This window comes from Dromaius novaehollandiae, chromosome 2, assembly GCF_036370855.1.
Source record: "Dromaius novaehollandiae isolate bDroNov1 chromosome 2, bDroNov1.hap1, whole genome shotgun sequence".
In the NCBI taxonomy this organism is placed as follows: Eukaryota; Metazoa; Chordata; class Aves; order Casuariiformes; family Dromaiidae; genus Dromaius; species Dromaius novaehollandiae.
In genome coordinates this window covers 35,677,693-35,705,221 of record NC_088099.1, presented here as the reverse complement: position 1 = coordinate 35,705,221, position 27,529 = coordinate 35,677,693, and the positions used below count along the sequence as shown (strand labels likewise).

Here is a 27,529-nt window from a genome sequence, read left to right as displayed (position 1 = left end):
TTTCATTTACCTGTCTCACTGTGCATGTCATCTGTTATTATGACAAGCATGAACTATACCGAAAGCATCACTTAGTAATGTTTGAATGTTAAAGAATTTAAGGATCTTAAAAATGTGAAGTATTAAATCCTTTGTGAAATATTACATCCTTTAAAAAACACTTATTTTAATATAAATTGTGTATTTATATAGTATGTACTTCTGATTCACTTATATGTGTCACATGTAAAGCACCAACACTTTACTAATATTCAATGTGCAGTAATACTTGTGATATCAGCTATTCTGTTACAGAAAAATACATGGTAATAACTCACCAACTATCAAGTCATAGCAATGAACAGAATCGAACCGACAGAAAATGAGGTTGGAAGGGACCTTGAGGTCACTTTGTCCATCCTTTGCTTAAAGGCAGGATCCATTCTAACTATGAACTACAATCGACACATTAAAAGCAAATCATGCTTAACATGTATCTTATGCCCCCATCAGTGCCAAGATGTACTGGGAAAAGACTGCATCCGCAGACCTCCTGTGCCTATAAAGAGAATATCGAAGAGCACAGGCACTGTGCCTCCCACGGCAGGATATAGGGCATGCTCTTCCTACACAGAGCTAATATTTTTGGCAAAATTCTGGCCCTTATGCTGATGCCAGAATGTACTACCCCACACTCCTTTCATGAATGAACAGTGCTGATGCTAACTAAGGCACAGGAATTTCATGTAGTAACTATCATTTCATGCACTATATATTCCTTCACCAGCATTCTGTTTACTGAAACTCTTTGCCCAGCTCCTGCTAGCACCACCAGCCTCTGGGCATTTCCAAGCAATATTTTTTCTGAAAGCTCAAAGCAAGTCTTTTCTCCCTTGCCTTCTGCAGAATAGTTCTCTTCCTATTGCTGTTTCCATTCCCTAGATACAAAAATAATGACTGTGGTGTGAAGTGACAAGCAAATGAGAATTTGCCTTGCATAAGTGACAAACTTAATAGCCATAAGAAACAGCAACCTATCCTAAAGGAAAACTTCACTATTTCACTTCCTTACAATCTAAACATTTCCTTCATACTGCACTAGATTGTAGATATTACACCTTAAAATTGCTATGGTTGTGTAAAAGACAGTTACTGTGGATCACGTGGAGATTTCTAAAATGTGAAGTCTTCTGCTTCTTGTACAGCTGAACTCACTAAAATTGTTTCTGATTTTACAAGCAGAATGATTTACTCAAATACCATTATGGCAAATGTCACATAAAAACCTGGATAGATTGGGAGTTTTGAAACCAAACATCCATAAATGCCTGAAATTCCATTTAAAGCACTTTTATTTTAAAGGACATTTTCTATGATGCATGTCATATATAGAATAAATGGCAGCAAATTGTGAAAGCCATTTTTAAAGCTTTTTACGAGATCACTTTCTCCATTAGAGAATTATGATGTTATCTCAAACTTGTGTTAATAAAAACTTTGGAATATATCACCATGTGCTTTCCTTTAATGTATTACCATTTAGATTTTTGCTTATTTGTACAAAAATACTGTTGTTATTAGCTTCCACTTTGCTGTCAAGCTAATTGCTTATAGTGAGGACTTACTGAAAAACTCTGCATCCTAATTATTTCATTCCAATTGGCTTTAACGTTTGACCTGTATGAAGAAGCTTGCCTGATGTCCAAGCATTACGCATCTGGCTATTCATGTGTGTGAAATAAGTACATCTTGCTGCATTTTGAGCTCTTTTCCACTGTAAACATTTTATTATCAGTGGCTACAGTCACCTACTTTATTCTTTGACAGTTCAGGGTCACAGAATGTATGCTCCAATGCTACAGTAAATTAAAACCCTCATACAGATTTAAGGCACAGAAAGTTGGAGAAGTGCTCACTTGACTCAAAAGAACTTCTTCAATGAACTAGTTGCAATGCATCAAAACCTCAAAAGACCTCCACATTTTTGATCAAACACATCAAAATTAAAATTACTTAAATATTTTACCTGACTGAATAATTGATATTCAATAATCATAACTGAATAACTTGCATTGGTGTGTGTCTGTTGATTTTAGCTTGTGCAAGTTTTGCCTAAGTAAATAGCAATATATTGGACCATTACTGGTTAAAATATTGCACATAAAATCCTACTTTGCATTTCTCGGTTAAAAAATACCCATTTTGATTCTTCTGAGGTGAACTGAATGTAAATGAAGACAATTAATACTAGCATAGGAGACAATATATACACCCAATATGCATTACCACCTCAACTATTGTGACTGCTCCCTCACTGAGTAATGTTTCCTACAGTTATGCTAGCCTGGAAAAATAGGCTAAAGCATCTAAATGCTAATAAAGACTACTCTTTATTAGGAAGGAGCACTCAGTTTGAAACAAGCACTTTCAATTTTCAGGTAGCATAAACAGGAAATTCTGGACCCTTATTAAAACTATAGGGATTTTTCTGTTCTCTATAGGGATAGTGGTTGCTATAGCAAAGAGATCTGCTTGAACTGCCATCTCCAGGAGGCAGGGAGGAAGGAGTGGGGGTGATTTATAAACCTCACTATGTATCATTCCAAATATTTTGTGTTTACTAACCCTGCATATTATATAACTTCTTTTTCTGTGAGTTTTTGAGTATAAGATTGTCCTTTGATTATTCCATTATTTAAAAAATCTCAATCTACTATTAACTATATTTTCTCTGTTCATCACAAACTTTCATTTCTAACCTTTCACACCTATGGCTTTTCTGTAACAGAAGAGTATATTAGTGTCAAAGACGCTGTGAAAAGATGGGGCAGAACTCCTAAAATCAATCTTATGCTATTAGAGGCTTTTTAGGCATTCATGGAATGTATCTGGATTTTGGACAAGAAGACCGTAATTTTTTTATTTTATTTTTTTCATTTTATTGTGCTTGAGAAGTCTCATGTCAGAAATGAATGAAGAGTACAGCATGTTCACAGTGTGAGTAGTTGCACATTGAATTGTCTGTCTGGTAGAAGAAGCTGTAATTTACACTAAAAATTGATTTACACTGAAAAAAGAGTTATTGTGAGCTCTGAGACCTATTTGTATCACTTATTCAGAAATCCTTAGGATGCATTATTGACAGTGGTGCTGGACCTGTGCCAGGATTCTAACTGAAAAGTAAATTAATTCAGGCCCTGTAGTTACAGCCCCATTAATGAAAATAACTAGAAATACAGGTAAAAGCTAAGTTATTTTCCTTTGTTTGCCTTAATTTTATTCCCTGCACATTTCAGCATCTTGTTCAGATTTGATTCTTGTTTGCTATCTCTGTATAAGTTTTGAGTCATGACACTGCTCTGGTCTGAAGATGGGGACTTTTCAATGTCACCTGGTCCCTCTACCTACTGCAGTCCTCTTCAGCAAAAACGAGTCTTCTCTAGCACCATTCAAGTAGCTCTCTGCCACCCATCTAATATGTCAGACCTATACCAGGACATAAAATTTGTGCTAATTAACTGTTTCAGTCTTAATATATGTTTAACTCCTGGCACAAGGAAAATACTGTGAACTTTTATAGTACAAACAGATCTGTTGATGTGTAAACCAGATCCTCCCTTTTGTGTCATTTTACTGTGCTAGGGCAATACATTAGCCTACACTGTGTTTTGCTGCACTCTAAAAATGCCATTCAAATAAAGGGTTTAATTCTCAAACTGTAATTTTATGGAAAGAGACAGATTTTAAATTGTTCTCCCTGAACAAAGAAAGAGAGAGAGTAAACGGGGTATTCAGTTTTATTTTGTAAATCATCTCTGTGAGACAACTACACTAGTTTATCTTATGATGCAGTTGGTTATAAAGCTGTAAATATTTTGTTTTTTTGTTTGTTTTAAGTCTGTTTAAGAAACAAGATAAACACTACAACTTGTGGGAACTAATATATTTTGTTAGTCAGGCAAATTTATATTTCAAAATAAAAGAAGTTACATAAGGCTTATCCATTTGACAGCATGTATTTGAACATGATGGGGAACCATGAAAGGCTACAGAAGTGTGAAGAGTGAAAGAAACATATCACACGCTTGCTCACCTGGTTGGTAATGTACAACATGAGTACAATGAGTTAAATCAAAGGCGGAAGCTGAAGAAAATAAAGCGGTGGCAACAATCAGGTTCAACCATAAGAATACCAAAATTGGAAATATGGGGAAATTAACAATTTAGTCATTGCAAAACCTAGCTTATATCAAGGTTTTATTCCTCAAAACCTGAGATCAGAAGAGAAGTCAATGCCTACGAGATGGGAAGGAAGAGGTGGACTGTCAGTGTCCAACAGCAGCACGGATATGTTCACTACGCCAATGGAAGGAAGCAGCAGGCTGATGGAAGTAAGCACAGTGACAGGAATTTGCTAAAACTTGCAAGGAAAGATGCTAATTTAGATAATGATGAGTTGTATAAGCTTCAATATTTTAATCTTCTTCTCTGCTTCATGAAGACTACCAGGGTAAAAGGATTTATAGATGCTTACCACAGTTGAACAGTTGGGATTAACACAGTTGATGCAGAAAGAAATTACACTTTTATTGTTCCTACATATATCTAAACAGAACACGCACAGAGCAGGAGTCTGAAACCCAAACTATACAACAAATATTTGTTTCACGGTAACCATTCCTGTATTTAGTTTAATAAACTTGTTAATGTTCTTTATTTATGTGGGATTTTTACAGAGTATTTTACATCTTTGTTCTTAACCAAGGACACAATCCCCTTAGACTCAGAGGGCTGCATTCGATGTGGCCTTTTTTTACTTACAGCACCTCTAATCACACTGGGTTTATAAAGTATGGATTACATTATGTATGTTCCAACCATAAGGGAACTCATTTAATGCACTTACTACCTCAGCAAATGATAAAATATTTCATTTCAACCCAGGGCAGCAAAATAATTTCCCTTTCAGTTTATCCATACAAAAGTTTCATAACCTTTAATCTTATCACATGAGATATAAAACAAGAATTCAGTACTACATTGCACACATTTTACAACTACTGCATCCAGATCTATACTGCGCAACACATCAGCCTCTAAATAACTGGCAATTAAGCCAAGTTTATCCTCTCCCTCCCTCACTGCAAATGACCTTTATAATGAAATGCATCCCTGTAATAATTCCACTGACTGTTAAAAGTGGAATGGATGAAGTCTTAGCACCTTTAAAAGTTTAATTGGATAGGCTTATATTTCACACAATCACTAAAATTATACTAGCGACCGTATCCTATCAGTTTCTGATCATGTATTTTTACATTTTTCGTTCCTTGCTCATTGTGTTTGCAATAGTCACAGTGAAAAGGTGGCTTTCAATTATGTGGAATAAGTCTTCCAAATGGCGTTTGGATGGGAGATGTCAGGCAACATAATATGAATCTCACAATTGCCAGCACTGCCTGATGACCATGGCAGGGATGTGTCCTGTGATCTCATTCAAAGAGCTCTTTTTGAACAATAAATCATCCAGTTGGGTAAAACACTAGCTTTTATGTTTTGTCAGCGTGATGCCATAACTTCCCGGCATTTTGTAAACATGTGCAGTGTCTACAGGCTACACAGAAAAGCCTAGAGCTGGCGTTCCACTGCAGTGGCAGAATGCCAGCGCCACTTAGAAGAACTGGGGATGAAAACTTCACCTTTCCTTTTTGCCTTCCATAATTCATATACTTGCGGAAGGGCAGAGAGGTACCTGAATACTGGTGAAGGAAAGAGCAACATATTACACATAGTAGAAGTCATATTAGAAAATGCATTTTAAGGACAACCCAACCAGCTCTGCACAGGTAGCTCAGAGGATTAATTTGCTTTGCTCAGCTGGAGCAAGTATGCTTAAGCATAAAGTTACTAGATGCGGGTCAGAGCCTCCAAGACAATAAGTCATTTAAAAACCTGGATTTTGAGCAACATATTACAGAGATCCAACTGAATGTCTCTCTAGTAGCCAGTTCAAGTTTCCTAGTGCTGATACGGAGGCGAAGGTAATAAAATCAGGTAGACTTTTGTTTTTTCTGTATAATCGGGCATATTTGCACACATTTCTAGGGTGTTGTACAAAACCATGTGACGTAACTCTTCGCAGAGCTGGTTTGAGTCTTCAGGGCTTATTAGTTGAGGCTCTGTACTGTGAGAAAGCAGCTAAATTGCTTCTTTATCTCAGCTAGCTGTGGAAGCAACCTGTCTACATTTACATAGTGCCCCAAGCATGGCAAAGCTTAGTCTCTATACTTTCATAACCTGGTAAACTGCCCATCACAATAGAACAGTTTCTATATGAAGACCCACATATCCAAGTCAATACTGAACCCATGTTTCTTTATATTGCCTCTAATGAAAACGACTTCCTGTACTACACGTCAAATACTTTGGTAAACTTTTACTGCTTGGAAGTCTGAAACAAAAGTCTCTCTTGGAAACAAATGCTAGTTTCTTCAGTCTTAAGAACACTGATGATGGATTGGTTACTGCCTCTTAGAAACAGATGATTTAAAATTCAGCAGGTAGAGAGGAAGCTCATGAAGTTCAACAAAGGGAAGTGCAGAGTCTTGCACCTAGGGAGGAATAACCCCATATATCAGTACAGGCTGGGGACTGACCTGCTGGAAAGCAGCTCTGTGGAGAAGGACCCGGGGGTCTTGGTGGACAACAAGTTGACCACGAGCCAGCAATGTGCCCTTGTGGCCAAGAAGGCCAATGGTATCCTGGGTTGCATTAGGAAGAGCTTTGCCAGCAGGTCAAGGGAGGTGATTTGCCACATCTGGAGTACTGTGTCCAGTTCTGGGCTCCCCAATACCAGAGAGACATAGAGCTACTGGAGTGAGTCCAGTGAAGGATGACAAAGGTGATTAAGGGACTGGAGCATCTCTCATATGAGGAAAGGCTGAGAGAGCTGGGACTCTTCAGCCTGGAGAAGAGAAGGCTGAGGAGGCATCTTATCAGTGCGTTTAAATATCTGAAGGAAGAGTGTAAAGAGGATGGACCAGATTCTTCTCAGTGGTGCCCAGCGACAGGACGAGAGGCAATAGGCACAAACTGAAACACAGGAAGTTCCATCTGAACAAGAGGAAACTCTTCTTTACTGTGAGGGTAACTGAGCACTGGAACAGGTTGCCCAGAGAGGTTGTGGAGTCTCCTTCCTTGGAGATATTCCAAAGCCATCTGGACAGGGTCCTGGGCAATGTGCTCTAGGTGACCCTCCTTGAGCAGGGGTGTTGGACTAGATGATTTTCAGAGGCCCCTTCCAACCTCAACCATTCTGTGATTCTGTGATTCTTTTCTCTCTGGAACAGAACTGGGAAGATCATAAACATCCTCCACCACTTCTCATATTAATACTTGCCTATAGAAGATTGATACTTCTCAGGAGTTTTGATTTATTTTTCATTAAGAGGCTGTGCTTTAGTCCTGGGCTGGAATCCTGCCGGTGTGCACTGGCAGACTCCAAACTCTGATAGTACTAGGGCAGCAGAAGGGGTCAGATGGCAGAGTTATAACTGGTGGCATATGAGCTGCCATTTAATAACACACTAAGTATGCTACGTAACTTAAGACTGGTGTGTAATAAACACTCCAGCCTGACTTCATGTTGAACCAACACATCACACTCAGTTCCATGTTAAATGTGAAGGAGCACAGAGGAGGCTTCCAGCAGTCACTATAGGACCTTTTCAGTGACATTTGGGTGCAGATCAATCACTCAGACCAATAACTCACGACCTGCTCTAAGACATCAGACAGAGGTCAAATATATCCAGGAAGAATATTGTTCTGATAGCACTTGCTAGGTTGATGCTTTTCTTTCCACAGTCAAAGAAAGGAAGAAACAATCAAAATTCCTCAAAAAGTAAATAACATTATGACAGGGTATAATATTGTAATATTTAACCAGTATATTAAAGCTTTCTGAATCATTGAGCCTTGAGGTGCACTAACAGAAAAGTACCTTACAGAAAGAAAAAGACTGAAGAACATTACCATATTACTAAAGGCACCATGGACAATATTATTTCCTGAAAAAGGCCAGTGCATGTGAAAAAGAAACATCAAGAAAATGTATTTGTGATAATGCTGGAGCAGTAATAGCTACGGCAACTACAATTTTTCACCATCAGCTGAAGTAATGCTCTGCATTCATATTCTGAACAAAGCCACAGGACAGGCTTACAAGATTGGATGTATCTTCATTTTATTGACGGGAAAATTGAAAGCTATGGCCAGCTTGTGGAAAAGGGTGGTAACAGAACTAAAATATAACTTCTTACCCGCCAGTTCTACATATACAAATTTAAACATTAGCCCTTGGAGGTACTAAAAGACATTCTGCCTTAGCAGACATTCTTCAGTGGTGAAGGGAGAGGGGGGGGAGAATTGAAGCTCATCTAATGCACAGCCCTAAGAAGGAGACCGAGATCACAGAATGACTTTCCTCCATTTTCATGAACAAAAACCTATTTTTAATTTCTACACATAGTGCTAAGTTGTAATATTCCCGAACCATCATTCATTTCCATGGTAACATCCCTCGATATTACAAGCAGTTAATTATGTCTTTGCTGTGTGGTAAATCTACGGAAGTAGATAAACACTTAATGAAAGCATTTCTGAATACATAAACAAAACAGAAACTGCTGTTCTATCCCTCTGGTCCTTCCTCATGTTCCATGAAAACAAAATGCAATATTAGCAGATATTTGCTGAAAGCTATCGTAACAGAATATTTTTGGAAAAGACACGTGATATCATTATATGATAGAGAGGAAAATTCTGACTAAGATTTTATTTAAACAAAGTTATTTTTTAAAAAGATATCACATAAAAATATAACTCAGTTAACTGGATTTGATATAAATAGATTATAAATTACTATGAATTCAAAATGGAATAGGTGCCTTAATGGTTGTTTTGATCAATTCTGAACAATTTGAAGAATTCTGATATGTGAAATCCTCAGTCATGAAGTAATTGTCCCTGACTGTCCCCGACTCCATAAGGATACTTCCTTGTAATTGAAAGAACCTGAAAAATTCTGAATTGTTTCACTGGAAATAGCAAAGAGAATATTCTATAATTGCTTGACATTCTAATTTATTGTACCAATTATATAATTCTGTGGCAAATGGTCACTGGATATTCAATTTTTACAGGCAAGAATTAATAGTGTGTTTTGTTAAAAACTGACCTGCAAATATAATACAGTTCATACAGGAAAAAGTGTACTGATTGAATAATAAAGCCTGAAAAAAACCTTTAAAATGTCCACCTAAAATTAATTTTTAATAAAAATAACAAACTTTATCAAACTTAAAAGGTGGACCTTAGACAGAGTAAAAATGGACTTATTGGTAGTTTTTAAAAGGTTGGTTAACTCTTAGTTAAAGGAATTAGTCCTGGGGGGCTCCTCAAGTTTTCAATATCCACATGTTTTATCAATAATTTAGACAACTATTAAACCTATGATTGTAAATTTTGCAGTTAGAGTGGCAGCAGATAACAGAGCACATTGCAGAACAACCTGAATTACTCAGCTAAAAAGTCAAATGACAGTAAGTAAATTTTTATATAATTATATGCAAGTAACACATACAGAAATAAAAGGAAAGATTTCCTCATTACACCCACAGGATAAAATCCTCTGTTTAGAAAGCTGTGATTTGCAAAATTTTAAAGGTCATAGGGGATGATCACCTCAACCTATCACTTCATAAAAAAGCAGCAATGTGATGCTGCATTAAAAAATGTATAAAAAGAGAAATGTCACATAAAAAGTAAAGAGATGACTTTCCCTTTGATAAAAAACCACTTTGCTGAATCCATTGCTAGTGCAGCATATAGCACATATATCTGATTAAGCCACTTCAAAAAGCATATGAAAACACTGAAGAGTTCAAAGGAAGACCACAAAAATGAGCAGGTTTAAAAAGCAACCCATACAAAACAAATCTAAAATAGTGTTCCATCTAGTAAAGACAGAGTTGAGAGATTATTTGATCACTGTGCATAGCTATATGCACATAGTTATATGAGGATTTTCAACCTTGCTGCCAAGGATGTAACCAAAGACATAAGCTGGGTGATGAAGTCAGCAAAGCCCAACCTTACAGGGAGAAGTAATATCTTTGAAGTTAAGTGTCCCAGCAGGTTACAAGGGGAGTGGGAGAACTCACCACAATCTGTAGTCTCCAAAATGAAGTCATTTCCATGGGTAAGAGACACCTGGGGAAGAACCTGGCTAGGGGCAATAACAGCCCTTTCTAACCTTTCCCCCGAGCCACGAATGACCAGAAATCCTCAGAGCTTTGCTTTGGTGCCCTCCCCTGAAGCATGAGCAGCACGCAGAGGCTGGCTGTAATCCCCAGGGGCAGTTCTGTGATGCCAGAGGGAACCATTTTCTGGGACACCCTCTGGCATGTGCTACTCAGATGACCAGGATTAACCTGATTGACCAATTTCAGGTTTGGAGGAGTCTGGCAGAGGTTAGACTGGCAAGAATCTTAGTGGGTTTCTTTCTGCTTTCCTGTGGATCATCTGCCAGGATAACTTGGGGCTATCTAATCTCCTTAGTTTGCTACGAATGCAGGAGCTGTGAAAGCTGGTGGTATCTCAGCCTCTCATGCTCCCTTTACAGCACATAATTATTAATCTTGATAGGATTTAAATGCGTTAGTCTAACCCAAATGTACAAAATGAATAGCCGACGATGTTGGGAAGACATGCAGGGATGTTGTCAAGAAGTACAGGAAGTCGGACTGGAAGAAAATATAGCTGGAAGGTCCTGGGATGGCTGCTGGGTGCCAGGACGTGCTCAGTGCTCACCCAAAGCCCAAGCTGTACAGGAGAGGGCTTTTGCCGTCTTGTGAGAGCAACAAATGGTTCCACGAATCTCTTGGAGGCTACTAGACCCAAATGTTTTTGTTTATAATATATTTGGGAGTAGTGTTTAACACTCGGAGATTATTGAAGATCTTTTGCCTTCCCTACATGGATCCATTGCTGAAAAACAGACTACTTCAAGTATCTTTGTCTGGTTTTCTTCTGATCTCTACTCTGCTGGGGAAACATTTATATTTGTACTTGAACCCATATTTCTACTGAACACTTCCAGCTTGTTTTCCTAAAGGAAAGAAACTATAGTTTTGCTTCTAGACACAGTAGTTTCTCCCCCATCATTTCAGTAGCTAATAATTTATCCCTTGTACTTAATTCCAGTCTCATCAGTTCTCGTATATCCTCATAGAAGCAGTATAATACACCAGAATAAAGCTGCTGGGGTTAGATGTTTACAGTCAGCTTTTGAAGGCTGTGAGTCTAAACTTTCCAATAACGTGTGATTTACAGCTTTTGCTAGGCTCGTAACTGTGGCTATTAAAATTATATGGACACTCACATAAAGGAAAATGAAAATTCCAGGATAGTATGACTTTCACATTTCATCTTTTGACCTGGCAGAGGTAGGTATCATATACTTAGTTCTACCCTCTGAAATATTCAACTTTAAATTATTTTGCTTAGACTATGATTTTGCAGGCTACAAACAAACCTTAAATTATTTCAGGTGTGCCCTGATTTCTCAATAATACTGCTTTGCACAACGATACATAACTAAATATAGTAACACTTGGACTTTGGTTCAACAGAGTTAAAAATGCTGCATTTATCAAAGCATAGCTAAGTATATTTACACCTATCTTGAATTAATTGAAGCTCTTTGCTTACTTTCTCTGATTTGTCTTGGCAATGTATAAATCAAATTATAGATTGGATTCTTTGCTGATCCCATTCCCAATCTACTGGCTCCTACCTTAATATATTTCTCCTAGTCTGACCAAAATATTACAAAGTAATCAGACTATAGACACATATTTTTACTCAATGAAGGTAATCAGCATAGATTGTATATAGATGTTACGCTTACTGGAAGTATATGAATTTTGTACAACTATCACTGAATGCATCAAGGATCATTCTGGGACCGCTGAACTGCGAATGGACTTATAAATTAGCTATGCATTCTAGCATCTCTCTTGCAATGTAAGAAACCTTAGACAAAGGCCAGCCATCCTAAAATGCCTTTACTTTTTTCTTAGTATAATCAGTGGCTAACAGATTCCCAAGTTTAAACATACGACAGTATAAAGATACAGTGGTTTGCAGTACCTGTTACAAAAACTGGGCATATTAAATCAAATTTCTTTGTGACTTATAAATAATATGCACTGCACTATATAAATATTTAGCTCTAGTATAAACATGGAAAGAGCCTTCACAAAGATTTGCAGGTTAATATAGAGTAGTGCACTTACCAAGATGTGTGTTCATCATCTTTGCACAATATTTGCACATGGCTTCCAAGTCATTTAGTTGTCCTTGTAGAAATGAGATCTGGGCCTCCAATTCCCCCTCCTACAATTAACAGGTAATTAGTATTAAAAAAAATCCTTTTTATAATATAACTAAAATTGGTAGGCTAACCCTTGAAATGTTTAGACTTCTATTTTTTCCTATTCCTTTGTTCTTAGGCAAATTTTGGAAATAAAAAGCATCACCATCCATCTGCATTTCTTCTTTACTTTTTCTGTTGTTTCACATAAATAGGGTTAGTGTTAATGTTTCAGTTGTTATTTGTACCCCTCTTTTTTTTCAAAAGAGTCAATCAAAGAACTGTCTACGTTCCCATATATTGATCCAAGAAAGGTTAACAATTCATATTTCTTTCACTGAGTACCTACCTGTTTCGTCATGTGCAAACATAATAGTAAAACAGCAATAGCTGAAAAAACTCACCAAATGAGAAAAATTCATATTTTTGGCAGACTAATTTCCACAGGAATTCCTTTGAAACCCCAGAAAACATGCCTTTCTAATTTCGAGGCATATATTTAACGGGTCCTAACCTCATACCTCATATATTTTGGCATTTTATTTATGTAACAGACCATGTTCTACCTGTATAAAAACCTGCAGTTTTCTGACAAGCTAATGGCAGTTTCACAGAATTTTTAATGTAATATTTAGGTGAAAACTATTTTCCTGTCATATACTGTAAAACAGCCACTCTAAATTGTCAAGTTATTTTTAATAAATATGCATTAAGTGCATTTTAAAATATGAAATTTCAAATGCATTATTGAGCTTAAGGCCTAAAAGAAGCATTATTATCTAGCTGCATGACCTGCATATGCGATGTAAATTACCTCTCTTTGAACTTCTTTTTTTTGTGTTTTTTTTTAAATGCATCCAGTCTTGACTTTAAAGACCTTACTGTAGAGAAAATTCACCATGCCTTTAGAAGAATTCCTGCAAAGTTTAGTCACGTACAGTATTATGGAGTTTGTTTGTTTAAGGACACAAGTGAATTCAAGCAGACAATGGCAAAGTAATTTTTAGCTTGTTTTTTTTCTCTATATTGGTAGTTTTACAGTTTTATCATACTCTTATTTGATGGAGATTGCTACAAGTTACAGTGTGAACTAAGTTTTAATCGAAAAAATCTAAAACAAACCCAGCAAAAATAAACAAAATCTTCATTTAAATGTAGAATCAATTTCAATCTCTATCAGAAACTGAAACTCAGAACCAATCAAAAGATATTTTGCACTAAAACAGTATACATCCAAAAGCAATTGATAAATAAAAAGTAATTTAAGGGCAGCAATTTGTAAGATCAAGCCACATCACTTTCTCCCTATGCACTTTTTCCTCACATCTACAATCTGCAAACATTAAACATTTTTTCTTTACCATTTCCTTACATTATTATAACCTTATCTTCTTATTTTTCTCAGCCTTATACTTTTGACTACTTAAACCTCAAGGAGATTGATTTTATAGTGCCAGTGTAATAGCTGCTGACAGATTAACCTCATTTAAAGCCTGCAGCCTAAACAAGCACATTTCCACTGTTATTCCTATGCAAGTAACGTCTCTGAAGACAACCTTCTTCTCGTACATATTAGAAGATTACAAGTGACTATAAGAAAGAATCTACTATATGTTTTGCTGGTGCATTGCAAGTCAAGCTATAAGACAGGGAAAGGAGACAATATTTGAGTGTTTTACTATAAAATAACATATAATGAAATTCTAAAATCATTAGCCAGTAATTTAAACCCACTTTATCTCCCGGAAATGAATGTGAAAATTTAACTTCTGGCAATAAATAGTTACATATATTAATACATATAATAATAGTTTCCCAAACTATTATTTCCTTATTCATGGATCAGAACTGCAATAAATTGATTTTGAAACATTTTTGGTCAACTGTATCTGCTTAAGCAAATTCTAAGACTAACCTTTTTAACTATACAAAAGTACCTCTTGATTTGGCAAGTGAGACCGGTGCTGAGTAAACGATCTCCATGGACCCTTCAGCTCGTTTGGGATCTAGCATGGGAAGCAGACCCAGCATTCACAAAGGAGTGTACTGTGGCCGGGAACGCACAGACAGCGTGAGAGGTTTCCTGCCAAGTGGGAAATCTTGCAAAAGGGTGAGTGAACGCACATTGGGCTTATTTATCTGGCACCCTCTGGGATGGCACCAATGACCAGGAGTGCTGCCAGCAGGATGTGCAAATAAGCAAGACGGGTAACTTGGCATTTGGCACACGAGGGGCCCAGGCATGATGTCTGCATAAGAAGACAACCCTCAAATGATAAGGATGTGCTACAGGACATGACTCCAGCCCCTGCTGGGACAGTCATCTATGATGCTGTGGCACCCTCTGTGCAGATGCAGCCTCTGCAGGAGGTGTTACCTGTTGGAGTTGCTGTGGCATCAGGTGAGGAGGTGCAAGAGGTGAGTAGGTTTTGTTGATCTGAGATGGTAAACAGGAGATTGGTAGTATCTTTGAAGAGATTTGTCAGATGTAAAAACTTACGCTGCACAAGGCTGAGAAAGAAGGTGCAACTGAGGCAAGACAGAATGGGAAGACATGCACTCCTAAGAGGGTGGAAACTGGAAGCTTGTGACTTCCGGCAGCAGGAGGGATGCTAAATTGTTCAGGCCCAGGAAGAACAAGCTCTCTTGGAGGAAGAATCCAGGCTGGACAACATGTCAGAGTGCTATCAAGAGAAAGTGATGAGTGATAGTGAGTGGCTGGTGACTCCGTTTGGGTATGGGATAGAGACACTCATCTAGCAGCCAGACCCATCATCCAGGGAGGTATGTTGCTTGCCTGGAGCCTCAATTTGTGGTTTTGCAAAAAGACTGTTTGGGCTTATCCAGCATAATGACTTCTACTTCTTCCTGCCTATTCATGCGAGTGCCAATGACACGGTGAGGTGAAACCATTTCACCTCAAAAGTGACTGTAAGGCTCTTGGGCAAGGGTGAAGGGGACAGGAATCCTACTGGTGTTTCTCTTTGACCACCTAGCCGTGGTCAAAGGCAAAAGACTGGATAGCAGCAGATGCATCCAGTAGACCAACTCCTGACTACGTATCTGGTGTCATCGGCTGGGCTTTGACTATTTTAATTGTGCCACCTCATCTGATGAGGAAGGACAACTTAGAAAGAGCCCATCTTCCAAAGAGAGGGAAGAACATCTTTGTGAACTGACTTGCTAACTTAGTGGGGAGGGCTTTAAACTTTCTCTGTCATAGAAGAGGGACCTAAACCCAGAAATACATGAGGAAGTACCACATAGGGAAAAGATATGTAGAAGTCCCATTTGGCAGAGGAAGGAGCTTCTTAATGGACTAACATGGAAAAAGGGAGTATGCATGCGGGAACAATGACAGATTACAGAGGATGAGTAGTATATAGGCATTGCTTGGCACAGGAACAATTGGGAAGGCCAAAGTCCAACTGGAGCGAAGATTAATGAGGGACATACATAAAGGGTAACAAGAAGGAAATTTACAAGTATGAGTGTAGCAAAAGCAGGTTCAAAGAAAATGTAGGTCTACTGTTGATTGGGGGAGATGACACAGTAACAGACGGTATGGAAAAAGCTGCAAAATCCAGTACCTTTTCTGCCTATATCTTCTTAGTCAAAGCCTGCTCCCAGATCTCTGCACATACAGCATGAAAAGCAGAGGGATGGCTAAGAGTGGGAGAGCAATGAGTAACTGAGTATGTAAAGAAGCTGGATGTATTCAGATACATGGGGCCAGATGGGATGCACCCATGGGTGCTGAAAGAGCTGATGGTGTGTTTGCAAGACCACTGCCTATTATCTATAAAGATCATTGCAATCACAGGAGGTCCTTGATGGCTAATTTTACACCCATATATAAGAAGGGCAAGAAGGAGGATCTACAAAACTATATGATGGCTGGCCTCACCTTAGTTCTTGGAAAAACTGTGGAGCATGTCCTCTTGGAATTCATTTCCAAACATGTAAAGGAAAAGACAATAATCAAGAAAAGTCAGCATGGATTTACAAAGAGCAAATCATGCTTGACCAGCCTTATTGCCTTCTATGATGAAATGACTGGCCATGCAGGTGAAGGGAGAGGAGTGGCTGTAATATATTTTGACTTTAATGAGTTTTTTGACACTATTTCCCAAAGCATCGCCAATAATAACATGAGGAAGTATGGACTGAATGAAAGAATTGTAGATGGGCTGAAAACTGGCCAGATCCCCAGGCTCAAAGGTAGTAATCAATGGCTTGAGGTCCAGCTGGTGGCCAGGAACAAACAGAATAATCCATGGACTGCTATGAAGATACTGTTCAGTATCAACAATTGTTGTCATCATCAATTCAGATGAGGAGACAGAATGCACTCAGTAAATTTTCAGACGATGCAAAACTGGGAGGTGTGGTTGCCATGCTATTTGGTAGAACTTCAGTTCAAGGCTCAAGGCTTTGAGATGCTGGAGGAGTGGACAAAAGAAACGTCTTTGAGGATTCTGTTCAAGAAAGTTTGAGGAGTGCAAAAATTTGCACCTGTCAAGAAAAAAAACAATGGACCAGTACAGTCTAGGAAGAACCTTGCTAAGTATCAGGCCTGCTGAAAAGGACCCAGAGGCCATAGTGGATGCCGAGTTGAATGTGAACTAATAAAGTGCTCTCATCCTGAATAACGCAAACAGTGTTCTGTGCTACATTAGGAGGTGTGTGGTCAGCTGATTCACAGAAGCTATTATCCCCCTCTACTCAGTGTTTGCGAGGCCTCGCCTCGAATAGTGTTTTGGGTCCTCAGTTCAAGAATGATACTGAGAAACTGGAGAGGGTCCAATACAGGGCTACTAAGATGGTTAGAGATACAGAGTGCATGATCTATGAAGACAGGCTGAGGGAGCTGAGCTTGTTTATTCTGGTGAAGAGGAGGCTAAGGGGGAATCTACAGGGAGCACACAACTGCATGGTGTTACAAAGACGATGGAACCAAACTCTCCTTGGCAGTGGCAGATGATACAGAAGGGACCGTGACCACAAACTGCCCCACGGAAGGTTCAAATTGGCCATTGGGAAAATTTTCTTCATTAGGAGAGCAGCGTAGCATGGGGAGAGGTTACTCATAGAAATGGCAGAGTCTCCATTCAAAGTCACTGATCTGATCCAGTGTTAGTGACTGTCCTGCTCCAAACTGCACGTTGAATAGAGTTTGGTTGGTTCCAGCCAACATTTCTAACACTCACTCACTTATAGTATTAAAAATGTACTAAAATTCTACTAAAACTTTCCACTGAAGTATTAAAATTCTTTTTCTGCAAATTACAAATGTTGTAATGCTTTGTAAGGATAAGACTGGAAATCAGTAAGTTCCTCAGAAAAAAGGGTGACATTTTTGAGTATTCTGAAGTCAAAATCTTTAGCAATAATAAATGAAACAACTGATTTATAGCTAGTATTGTGCAGATGCCCTTGACTCTTGTCCAGACAGTATTCACTACTCTTTTCTGCAAGTGCCGACTTTTGTGTTCCACTGTGCTGAGACAGTGAGTTCCCTGGATACCATTCTTATTTCATCTGTACAGTAGCATTACTGATTTGATCCCTCTTATGCATAAGCACAGATTATAGATACTCTGGGCAGGATAAATGTAAGTGCAAAGAAAGACATTATGGTCTATGATTCCTTGAGAAACCCAACTTCCTGCTAATCTGACAGACACAGTACCAGACACGGGAGAACAGTGATTCAGACTCATTCAGCCATAACTCTTAAAGGTTAACCACTTGACCACAAAATAAAAATCAATCACCTAAATAACTAATCAAAACGAAAAGTCATTGTAATGACTTACTGAACAGCATGTACTATAAAACATAAAAGCTCAACATTTTCTAATACTGGGAGCTGCACTGGGAAAGAAAAAGAAATCAAGCAGCAAATCAAATAAAGGAATCACTGCATCTGACACGGAAGACCAAGATGCACAAATTTAATTACATAATTTTGCAGTAAAACAGCTTATCGATACTCTCTGAAAATTTAGTCCCAGAGTCCTCAAAAGACTTTTCCCCACCTTCAACATTTCAGATGATTTAGAACCTTTCAAATGATCAGTAACATCTTGAATTGAATATAAGAAAAAAAAATAGATTATTTGTGATGTCACATTTCACTAACAATATAAAGTAGCCTAGTATCTATGTCTCCACTCAAAGCAAGAATGAGTTTGACTATATACGGCTCTATTTTCCTAAAAATCTGCACAAAACTTGACTTACATATATGTTTCTCATATTCTTCTTCTTTTTATTTGTATCCAGAACTCGGTTTACATTTTTAGATATCCTTTTTTTCTTCTGCCATGAAAACTAATTCAGTTTTGATTAATGATCTGTTTTTTTTTTTTTTTTTTTTTTAAATCTATGCAGTTCTAGTGCTATTTGCCCAGAACTCTTTCTTCTCTTTTATTATCCTTCCTTTCATCTTTCTTCTCACTTATACAAAGACGGCTCTGGAAATAAAACTTTTTATGTCCTCCCTTCTCTCCCAAACTAAGCGGACACGTAACGAGATCCATGATGCCTCTACTACAACCTGTTTTTCATCAAATATTACTGTTTCAGAAAAACAGTTGTGACCAACCGAAAGTGGTCAGCACCTTTAAGAACAGATCACAGAAAGTTTTACAGTTCTGACATTGCAATCCTGTCCTTTCACAGCTCATCACTTTACAAGCTGCTATAAGGCTTTCAGGTTTTAAGGTCACTGGAGTTAAGCATCCTACACAAGCCCAGGTGTGAAGAAAAATAGTTTTGTCAGAAGCCATTCTTTCTCAGCTTTGCTTTTATCAGTTTAAACAAGCTTTCTCCCAAATACATGACATGTAGCTTAACACAGAACTATAAGGCCTGGGAAGCTGTGAATAGGAATGCATAAAATCAGGGCTATAAATTCTCTCTTTTATACTAACATTTAGTTTTCACTCTTACTGTTCATGAGATGAAAGCAAAATTGTATTTTTTCCTGTCATGTAGAAACTCAAAGAAATGTAAACTCTCTGCTGTTGAAGGCTTACAACAACACATGTCCTAATACTTCATTTGTGAACACTTAGAATGGTAAAATTCCATTCAGGTTACACCTAATAGTCCTGAATTTGAATTAACTTGGCAGCACTACCAAATGTTAAGTGCAGCAGAAAAGTTACTATCTTCAAAGAGAAATTATATAAAATTCAAGGTGCTTAAGCAATAATGCTGCAATTAAAAACATAACAAAGCAAGTGACTGAACTGTGTCAGAGCAAAGGCCTAGTCTTTCTGGGGCCTTGTCCGACGGTGGCCAACGATGTGCAGGCTGAAGTGTAAGGAAACAAGTATGTAATGACACAAGCACATAATGGTACTCTCCAAAACACCCTCCTGGGCCCCACAGATTTGCAGATCAGAGATTTCTTGAGCTAGAGGTGCTTTCTTTGTAGTTAATAGCCCCTGGACTTTTCCTAAATTAGTTTTCCCAGTCACATTTTCAACTCTTTCAGTATTCATAGTAAGAGCATTAAAGAAGCATCCCCTAAGCTCTCAGCAAATTGGCAGGGCAGATTAGAAAATAATTCTGACGAGGTATTGAAACATTTAGAGGAAAAGAATGGGAAAAATTAAATTGATATAGGGAAATCCTGAAGCCTGAGATTTACTGAGAGGCTTATCAGTACTTACGTGCTTATTCATGAAATATACACAGGGTATACGTTTAGGATATTGTTTGTATCTCACATGTCAAACAAGATTCACATGGATGGTATAAAAATGAATATATTGCTTTCTCCTTTAATTCTATGCAAATTTCTCTGGAATTCCAAAGAGCAGTTATCATTTTCACTTTGTGAGAATTTATTTCAGTTCTATTTCTGAATCTAACAATTAAATGCAATTAAATGCAGGATTTAATCTCTAAATCTTGAACCCTGAGAATTGGCTGTTGGTTGACACCCACAGACTTTCTTTATGATCACATGATAGCCTACAGCATATGCTGCCCTTTAAACCAGAAACCACTGGTTTTGAACAGTGAACTCCATACAGCGGAATTTAAAACTGAAAATGATAAAATTCTATTTCTTATTTAATTTTATCACTCATCGGCCCTCATCAGTACCAAGACCTCACTCTGCTTGCTGCCATACAAACAAAAACAAAACAAAACAATCCCATATCCTAAAGGACTTAATAGTGTAAGCCAAGAAACAACAGATGGCTACAAACACACATATGGGGAGGACATGGACACAATATGGCAATATTAGTCAGGCTTCTAGGCATGGCTTCAGCACGTTAGCAACCAAACTGCTGTCAGTGGAAAACAGAAATTTTGCAGGGAGTTTTGAGGCATCAAAAGGCATTTGTTTTGCAGATGTTTAGAATAAGATTCTTCTAAGTCGGAGGGGCTATGAAGGGAGTAGATGCAGTCACAGTTGCTTTTCCTTGATGAGGTTCACCAAGCAAATCATAGTCAGTGACAGAATATATACTGCCGCTTTTACACTGAGAATTTTGTTACTTGTGAATTTTCTGCACAGTTAGGATTTACTTCAGGTATGAACATATTACCTCTGAGAGAATGCAAAGATGTGCAGATATTGCCTTCAAAGTTCACTTTCTACAGAAGCAGAGGTTATCTACTGATGTCCTGTGCTGGACTCCAAACATAAAAAAACTTACTCATGTTTTGTACTTTTTCCATCTTCACAGCAGCCAGTTTCATATTCTTTTGAGTACATTTGCAAAAACATTCAATGCTTGAAGCACAGTATTTTCGGGTAAATCTTACAAATATAAATTTAATTCCTACAGACTGCATGCACAGTGATGCTTTTATTTTACACCATTTTCCTCCTTCCAGTCTGCTTGTACCAGGATGGTATGATGAAGGTTAAATAGGAATGTCTGTCTTTCCTTTCTTCACACGTTTTAAAAACCCTCTCTTAGTTTCACGTGTATTACCAGCAGGCATAGATGCTCAGAGTAGCAAATAGGATTATATACGTGCTGATAGTTGCATATTTATTTTAATGCTTTGCTAGATCAGAACATTTAAAACACAAGAAAATTCTCTGTCAGATTAATAAAGGGAACAGTGGAATAGATATCCACATTAAAGGAGGATGAGGGGACTGAAAAACCTATGGAAGTATATTCCCTCATCATACTCTTTAGCTCTTTTCTCCCTGTCTTGGCCATTACTTTGATTTACTGCTTTCCAAGATGGAAATTCTGCTCTTTGGTGGTACCGTATGTTTCAAAATCCATCAAAGCACACAGAAGGAAGCACAAATGAACTAGTTAAAAAGAAATCCTAGAAGTGTAAGTTCAAAACTCTGTGCTGTCAAAATTGAAACATTTCTGGGCATGATAAATTCTTGTCTGCTCAAATTCTGAAGTACCCCTGAAGTAAATTCAGGAGAATAATTGTCTAGCTGGAAACCTGAAACAGAACTGCAACTGCATAGTCTTTAGTGAATAAATAATGAACTGAAGATACGTCAGTGACAGCCCTCTAGAAGGGGTGGGGGAATGGGACTGAGGAAAATTAAAAAAGAAAAGAAGAATATAAGAAAGGTCAACAAAATATTGAGTGCAACTTCTAAGAGCTAACCTAAATCAGGTTATGGATCAACACTGCAAAAAATATTATTTGGTTCAGAGTGCTTTGATGAAAAGCAAGAACCAAAAACAAGAAAGAAACTTTATAATCCTGGTAGAAATGTTCAACTAGGATGAGACCAAGAAAAATTTGCCAATAAATTAAAATTTTAGAACGCATTCACCTGCAAAGGCACATATCTTTACTAAAGGATTAGAGACTTTGAGGCAAAATACTTCATTTCATTGTGTTCATTTGTAAATATTTAGTTATATGATTTATGGTCTCCTAAAACAATTAAAGCTAAACGTATTTAGATACAGTGACATTTGGAAATAAGTGAAAGATGGAGCCTCGGAGGAGCCCCCTGTCCCTCTGACAGATCTACTGCATTTTGAAATAGCAGAAAAAATAGCTGGAACAATTCAAAGCCTATTTGCCAGGCTCACGCTGTCAGAGGCAGCTTAGTTTGCTGTGTTTCACCTTGCCGGGAGACGGCAAAGGACCACTGGCCTGGACATCTTCCAAACTGGCTCCCACTGTTGAACGTGCTCCTGAAACAGCTTCTAGGTGAGCCAGCCTTGCTGCCGCAACTGTGTCACCCAAGCACGAGCAGGGCTCGGGCTCAGCTAGCCCGGGCATATTCTGCTCTTAAAAATACCAACTCCTGTCGTCTGACACCCTCTCTTTACCAAGAAGATGGAGAAAGATGAACATACAAAATGGAGAGAGCTCCTGTCTAGAGACAAAGAAAGTGGAGACAGAAAGAAACCTGCTTTTCGAGCAGACACAAGACATGCAGGAGTTATCGTGGCTTGCATCTATCTGAACAATTCCACCTGTTGGCATTGCATTACGGCACAACGGAGAGACAGTTTACAAACAAAACCATAAAAAGACAGGAGACCTTAATGCCTGGAAGGCAACAAAATCATATCTAATTGATTGTGGATAGGTAGGCACTGAACAACAGAGAAAACTTGTACTATTTCACTCATAAATCAGAGAACAGAAAGAGCTATGAGGAAATGGAAATGACCCCTTTGAAGAGAAATCCTTATAACAGGCATCTATCAATACTGCTGCTGATAATTATAATGCTCTTAATTATATTGTAGTATTTCTGCGTAAATAATACAACTGAGATATTAATTTAGATGGTATGATCATAAGTATTTTGGAAATAGTTATAAATAAACACACAAGCAACTGAGAATTGCATTTCCTCCATTATGTTTCAGTATCACATTTGATTGGCTTTCTGCCCATCCAGTACACACATTTTTGGCCTCTAAGACTGCACAGGCCTGCTATGGCAAGTGTAAGAGAAATGTGATAGGATGAGAAAAAATACACTTTCTGAGTTTAGAGCTCTCTGAAACAATGTAAAGTATTCTTGAAAGCAAATATTCTGCAATGAATAAAGTGCATGTTCCATGCTTCAATATTATGTTACAATAATATTTGGTTGAACATTACTGAAATGGTCAATTAGGTGTGATGCACTTATGTAATTATTCTTAATTTTGGTGTCTGAACAAGTATTTTAATATACACACTTTAACATACACACAGCCCTTTATGAATATCTCCCAAAGTACTCACTTAGTTAAACTCATATTCACTTAAATCCCCCAAACACATAAGCCCTTTCCATCTCAAAAAAAACAAATAAACCAATAGTCTGATTTAGAAAGATGTCTCTCACCCATGTCTGTATTTTTGCTGAGAATTCAACACAGAGCTCTGAGATCTTCATAGAAATAGAAAGTAAGTTTTGGTGTTACCTTAAAGAGTAGGGTGAAGGGACAGATTGGCAGGGATGTATAAGCCTAAACAATACAGTGATTTATGACTTGCTTCAAAGCTGATGTATACATGACAGGCTAAATCCCACCAAGAGCCTTAAAACCCAAAAGGTGGGATTCATCTCATCTAAATTTGCCTTTTAGAAGTTGTCTACATTGCCAATGGAGAGGTAAAGAGCTCAAGCCACCAGTTTAGATGCTCAAATGTTTTATTTGCCTTTGCCATTGGGATGCCGAAACATTAACTCAGTGATTAATCTGTGGAAAGAGCATGCGCACAGCAAAGTCCTATACCCGCAGTGTTGGCGGTGACATGATTGCTTTGGAGTTAATGATCACACTTTTTGGCTCCTAAGCCACTTTGATCCTTTCGAAAACATTGCTGATAGCCTCAGTCATTAGTGATTTTGATATTTTTTACATTTTCCTTAATACTCCAATAATTTAAAAAGTTCTTATTCCTTTCTTCCAAGTTATATAATTTTAACTTGCTTCTATGCAGAAGTTACTGGTATGTAAAATTCAGCTGCTTTTATCCAGATCTCTTACAGCCAGAGAAAGACAACAGTTTACACTGACATTTTAAAAATCTTCCAAATGGCCCCACAGATCTGTTCTGTATACATGTTTATTGCTCACAATATGACAGAAAAAGCACTACAGAGACACTTGGGTTTTTATTCATCTTCTTTTCTAAGCAATTAACTTCCTGTTTTTATCACAGTACAGTTTTTTTTTCCTTGAAATGAATTACTCTAAAAAACATAAGAAGCGTTAGACTTCAAGGCTGCCATTCATGCATACAGCTGTCTTCTTACTAAATTATATGAAATTTTTAAGTATTTCTAACAAAAAACTTTAAAAGACAGATTATTTTTCCTTATACTCTTTACAGCTCTTCTATTTGAGTAATAGCATTTTGTGGGTGTCTGAGGAAGGAAACCGAGAAGAGCATCACGCTTCCAAAATATCTCAGTGGTATTTCTATGAACTCTGTTCACATGACCTGGCAGCACCTCATATTTAGTATTCTTTTGGTCTACCTCTAAAATTAGACTAGGGCTGAAATACTAAATAAATGACATTTTTCAGGTGTCTGAATTGACTTTGGCCTATCACATTGGAATAACAAAGACAAATGTCCTACAGTATTAGCTGCAGTTAAATATTAAGGCACTGAAGTTCATTAAACTTAATGTACTCAGAACAATCATCATGTCTTTAACTTTAGGCCAGGAAATCCAACATCCTGATCAAGCAACTCTTCATCACTGCACTTTTATTTCCAAATAAATGTGCACCATGAATAAATATGGACTGACATAAAGATGTTGTTTAAAACCTTTTAAAGAGGTTTTAAAAAGAACAAATAGTTCTTTTAGGCAATAAAAATGTCTCCAAGATGTGTAACATGCACAAAAGGTATGATCTTCTTCAAAAGAATTTTTGCATGCGTGATTATTTCCTGTGGTCTCTAATATTTGTATTATCCCTTTGATTTTTAATGCTACTGTTGTTTGAGCAAAACTGTCAAGCTGTATGCTTAAAATTAGGCTCCTAAATCAGTAGAGCAGAAGCCTGTTCAGTTGAAAATAATAGCATACATTAATTTTCTAATTTGTAGAGGTACTCATAGCTAACTTCAAATCAGTCAAACTAGCTATGTAAATCACAGACAGTAACAGTTGTTTCTACCTGCTTGTGGGGACAACAGCATATGTTGTCAAATTTGATTTAATTAACAGGTCTATATAATCAAAATCAGCATGATGTATGACAGTTTTGTTCTGGAATTTTTTGCTAAGAAATGAAGATTCTGATTGCTCAAAATGTTTTACAAAAATGTCCACGTTTGCAAATTGTTCTAGTAAAGGAAACAAACTCCTCCAGAGTTTCTCTAGAAATGTTTCATTTTTGGGAACTTTAATATATTTTCAAAATGTACCATTTAATTCTTCTTAACTTGAAACCTTTTATTTAGAATTTTACCTTATTAAAATACACAGCTTCTCCAAATCAAAACATTCTATTCAGTCAAAACCCTCTTTCTCTTGCTTTTGTTTTATGAAAGTTTAAAAAAAGTTTACGTTGGCTGACCCAACAGTTCCCCCTCTGGCATATCTCTATGACCAAGAGCCATTTACAGAATTTTCTGCCAGGAACTGAGACTAGCCAACTGTGTTTGCCAAAATCAAGGTTAAATAAGCTTTGCTCTTTGGCAAAAAGAGGAATGGACTGTCCTTAATGCTTGCTGGAGAAGTAAATGAAATGGAATGAGAAATAAAGGGACCACAAATGTACCCCATTCCCCAACGTGGCTGAAGAGGTGAGGGGGTAGGCAGGCAATGACGGGAAAATTTCTAAGACTTTATGCCAGCACTAGGGACCCTGCCAGAATATAAAGGTCCTGTTAAGATGATAACGGTCTATCCTGTTCTTGTTCAGGTTTATGGGAAGATGGCTCTGGAAATTGCATGTTATGGCTGTCAGAAAGTAGTAACATATATAAAAAGGTAGGGAACCATTTCATTGCTGAGTGGAAAATAAAGTTTCAAACACATCTGGTGGGCCTCACCTTAACATACACCTTAGTGCCACTCAATGACAACATGAAAAACATCAGACTGCCATGAATTACTATACAGGGAAAACTAGGTATCATGAAATATAGGGGAAAATAAAAAACAATCATCATCTTCAGCAATCAAGAAGAGATTTAAATAAACCTTTTCCTCCTCGTAGTTGACCTGCTACAAATTCCTTTCTCCTATATAACAAGGCAGTCAAAAACTGAACATAAGGAAATAGATTTTGGTAGCCTAAAACCTTTTCTGCCTGTTTAATTGTCACAAACTACATTATAAAGTATGTCACATAGTTCAAAGAATGCTTTAGAAAATTTATGCTGTGCATGATTACAAATCCACTGAACATTATCATAAAGACTACAGTCTGTTCCCATGAATACTTCTTTTTCCAAAATCTTCAGAAAAAAATTAATAAAATTTCACAAATTTGGGAAATGAACTGAAAAACATACCAATTTTTAATGGATTCTAATTGAGTATGAGTGGTATCATGAAAAATTCCACATCTCTTATTAGAGAATTAAGAAAAAAAATTATTCTTAAACTCTACCAGTGCAAGAAAGAAAAGGTTTTGGTCATGCCAAAGTTTGTAAATGAAAATTGGATTTAGATCTTGTTAAACCATGTTAAAAAAAGGATAGCATTGGTATTTTTATTTTTCTTTAACAAGCAGAGAGATATTAAGTTGTTGCCTTAGCTTTAAATTCAGTTCAAAACCTCAGAGATGCCCACAAACCAAAATTAAAGCTTCTTCTTGATTAACCTCAAATGCAGCTTTTTTTCTAAGGCGATGTTAAAACACATGGAAAAAGAATTAAACCCTCTCTTTTAGTGAAAAAAATCCGAACAAAGTTGTGCAAAATTGTGAATTCCCTTAGGACAGAACATTTTAAATCTCAAAATCAAAATGTGATGTGAATATTAATCTAAAGATTCTTCTGTTTAAAGACTAAAAGATTAAGATATTCAGATTAAATTTTTACACCATTTTTAGCTCTGTATTTCTAAGATCTTGAACACCTGGAGAATGGTGTAATATAGAAATATTGTTACTACAATTCCTACTTACTGAAATCCATGGGAAGTTGTATGAACAAAAATTCGTAAAA

The 27,529-nt window shown here is 37.3% G+C and overlaps 1 protein-coding gene across 1 annotated transcript in view; it reads right to left on the bottom strand.

Annotated features, from left to right (window-relative positions):
• TBC1D5 (TBC1 domain family member 5) overlaps positions 1-27,529 on the bottom strand; it is a 322,079-nt gene that overhangs the window by 15,782 nt on the left and 278,768 nt on the right. Inside the window, exon 19 of the mRNA XM_026103718.2 lies at positions 12,339-12,438. Coding sequence (XP_025959503.1) covers positions 12,339-12,438 — 100 coding nt within the window. The remainder of the gene's footprint in view (positions 1-12,338; positions 12,439-27,529) is intronic.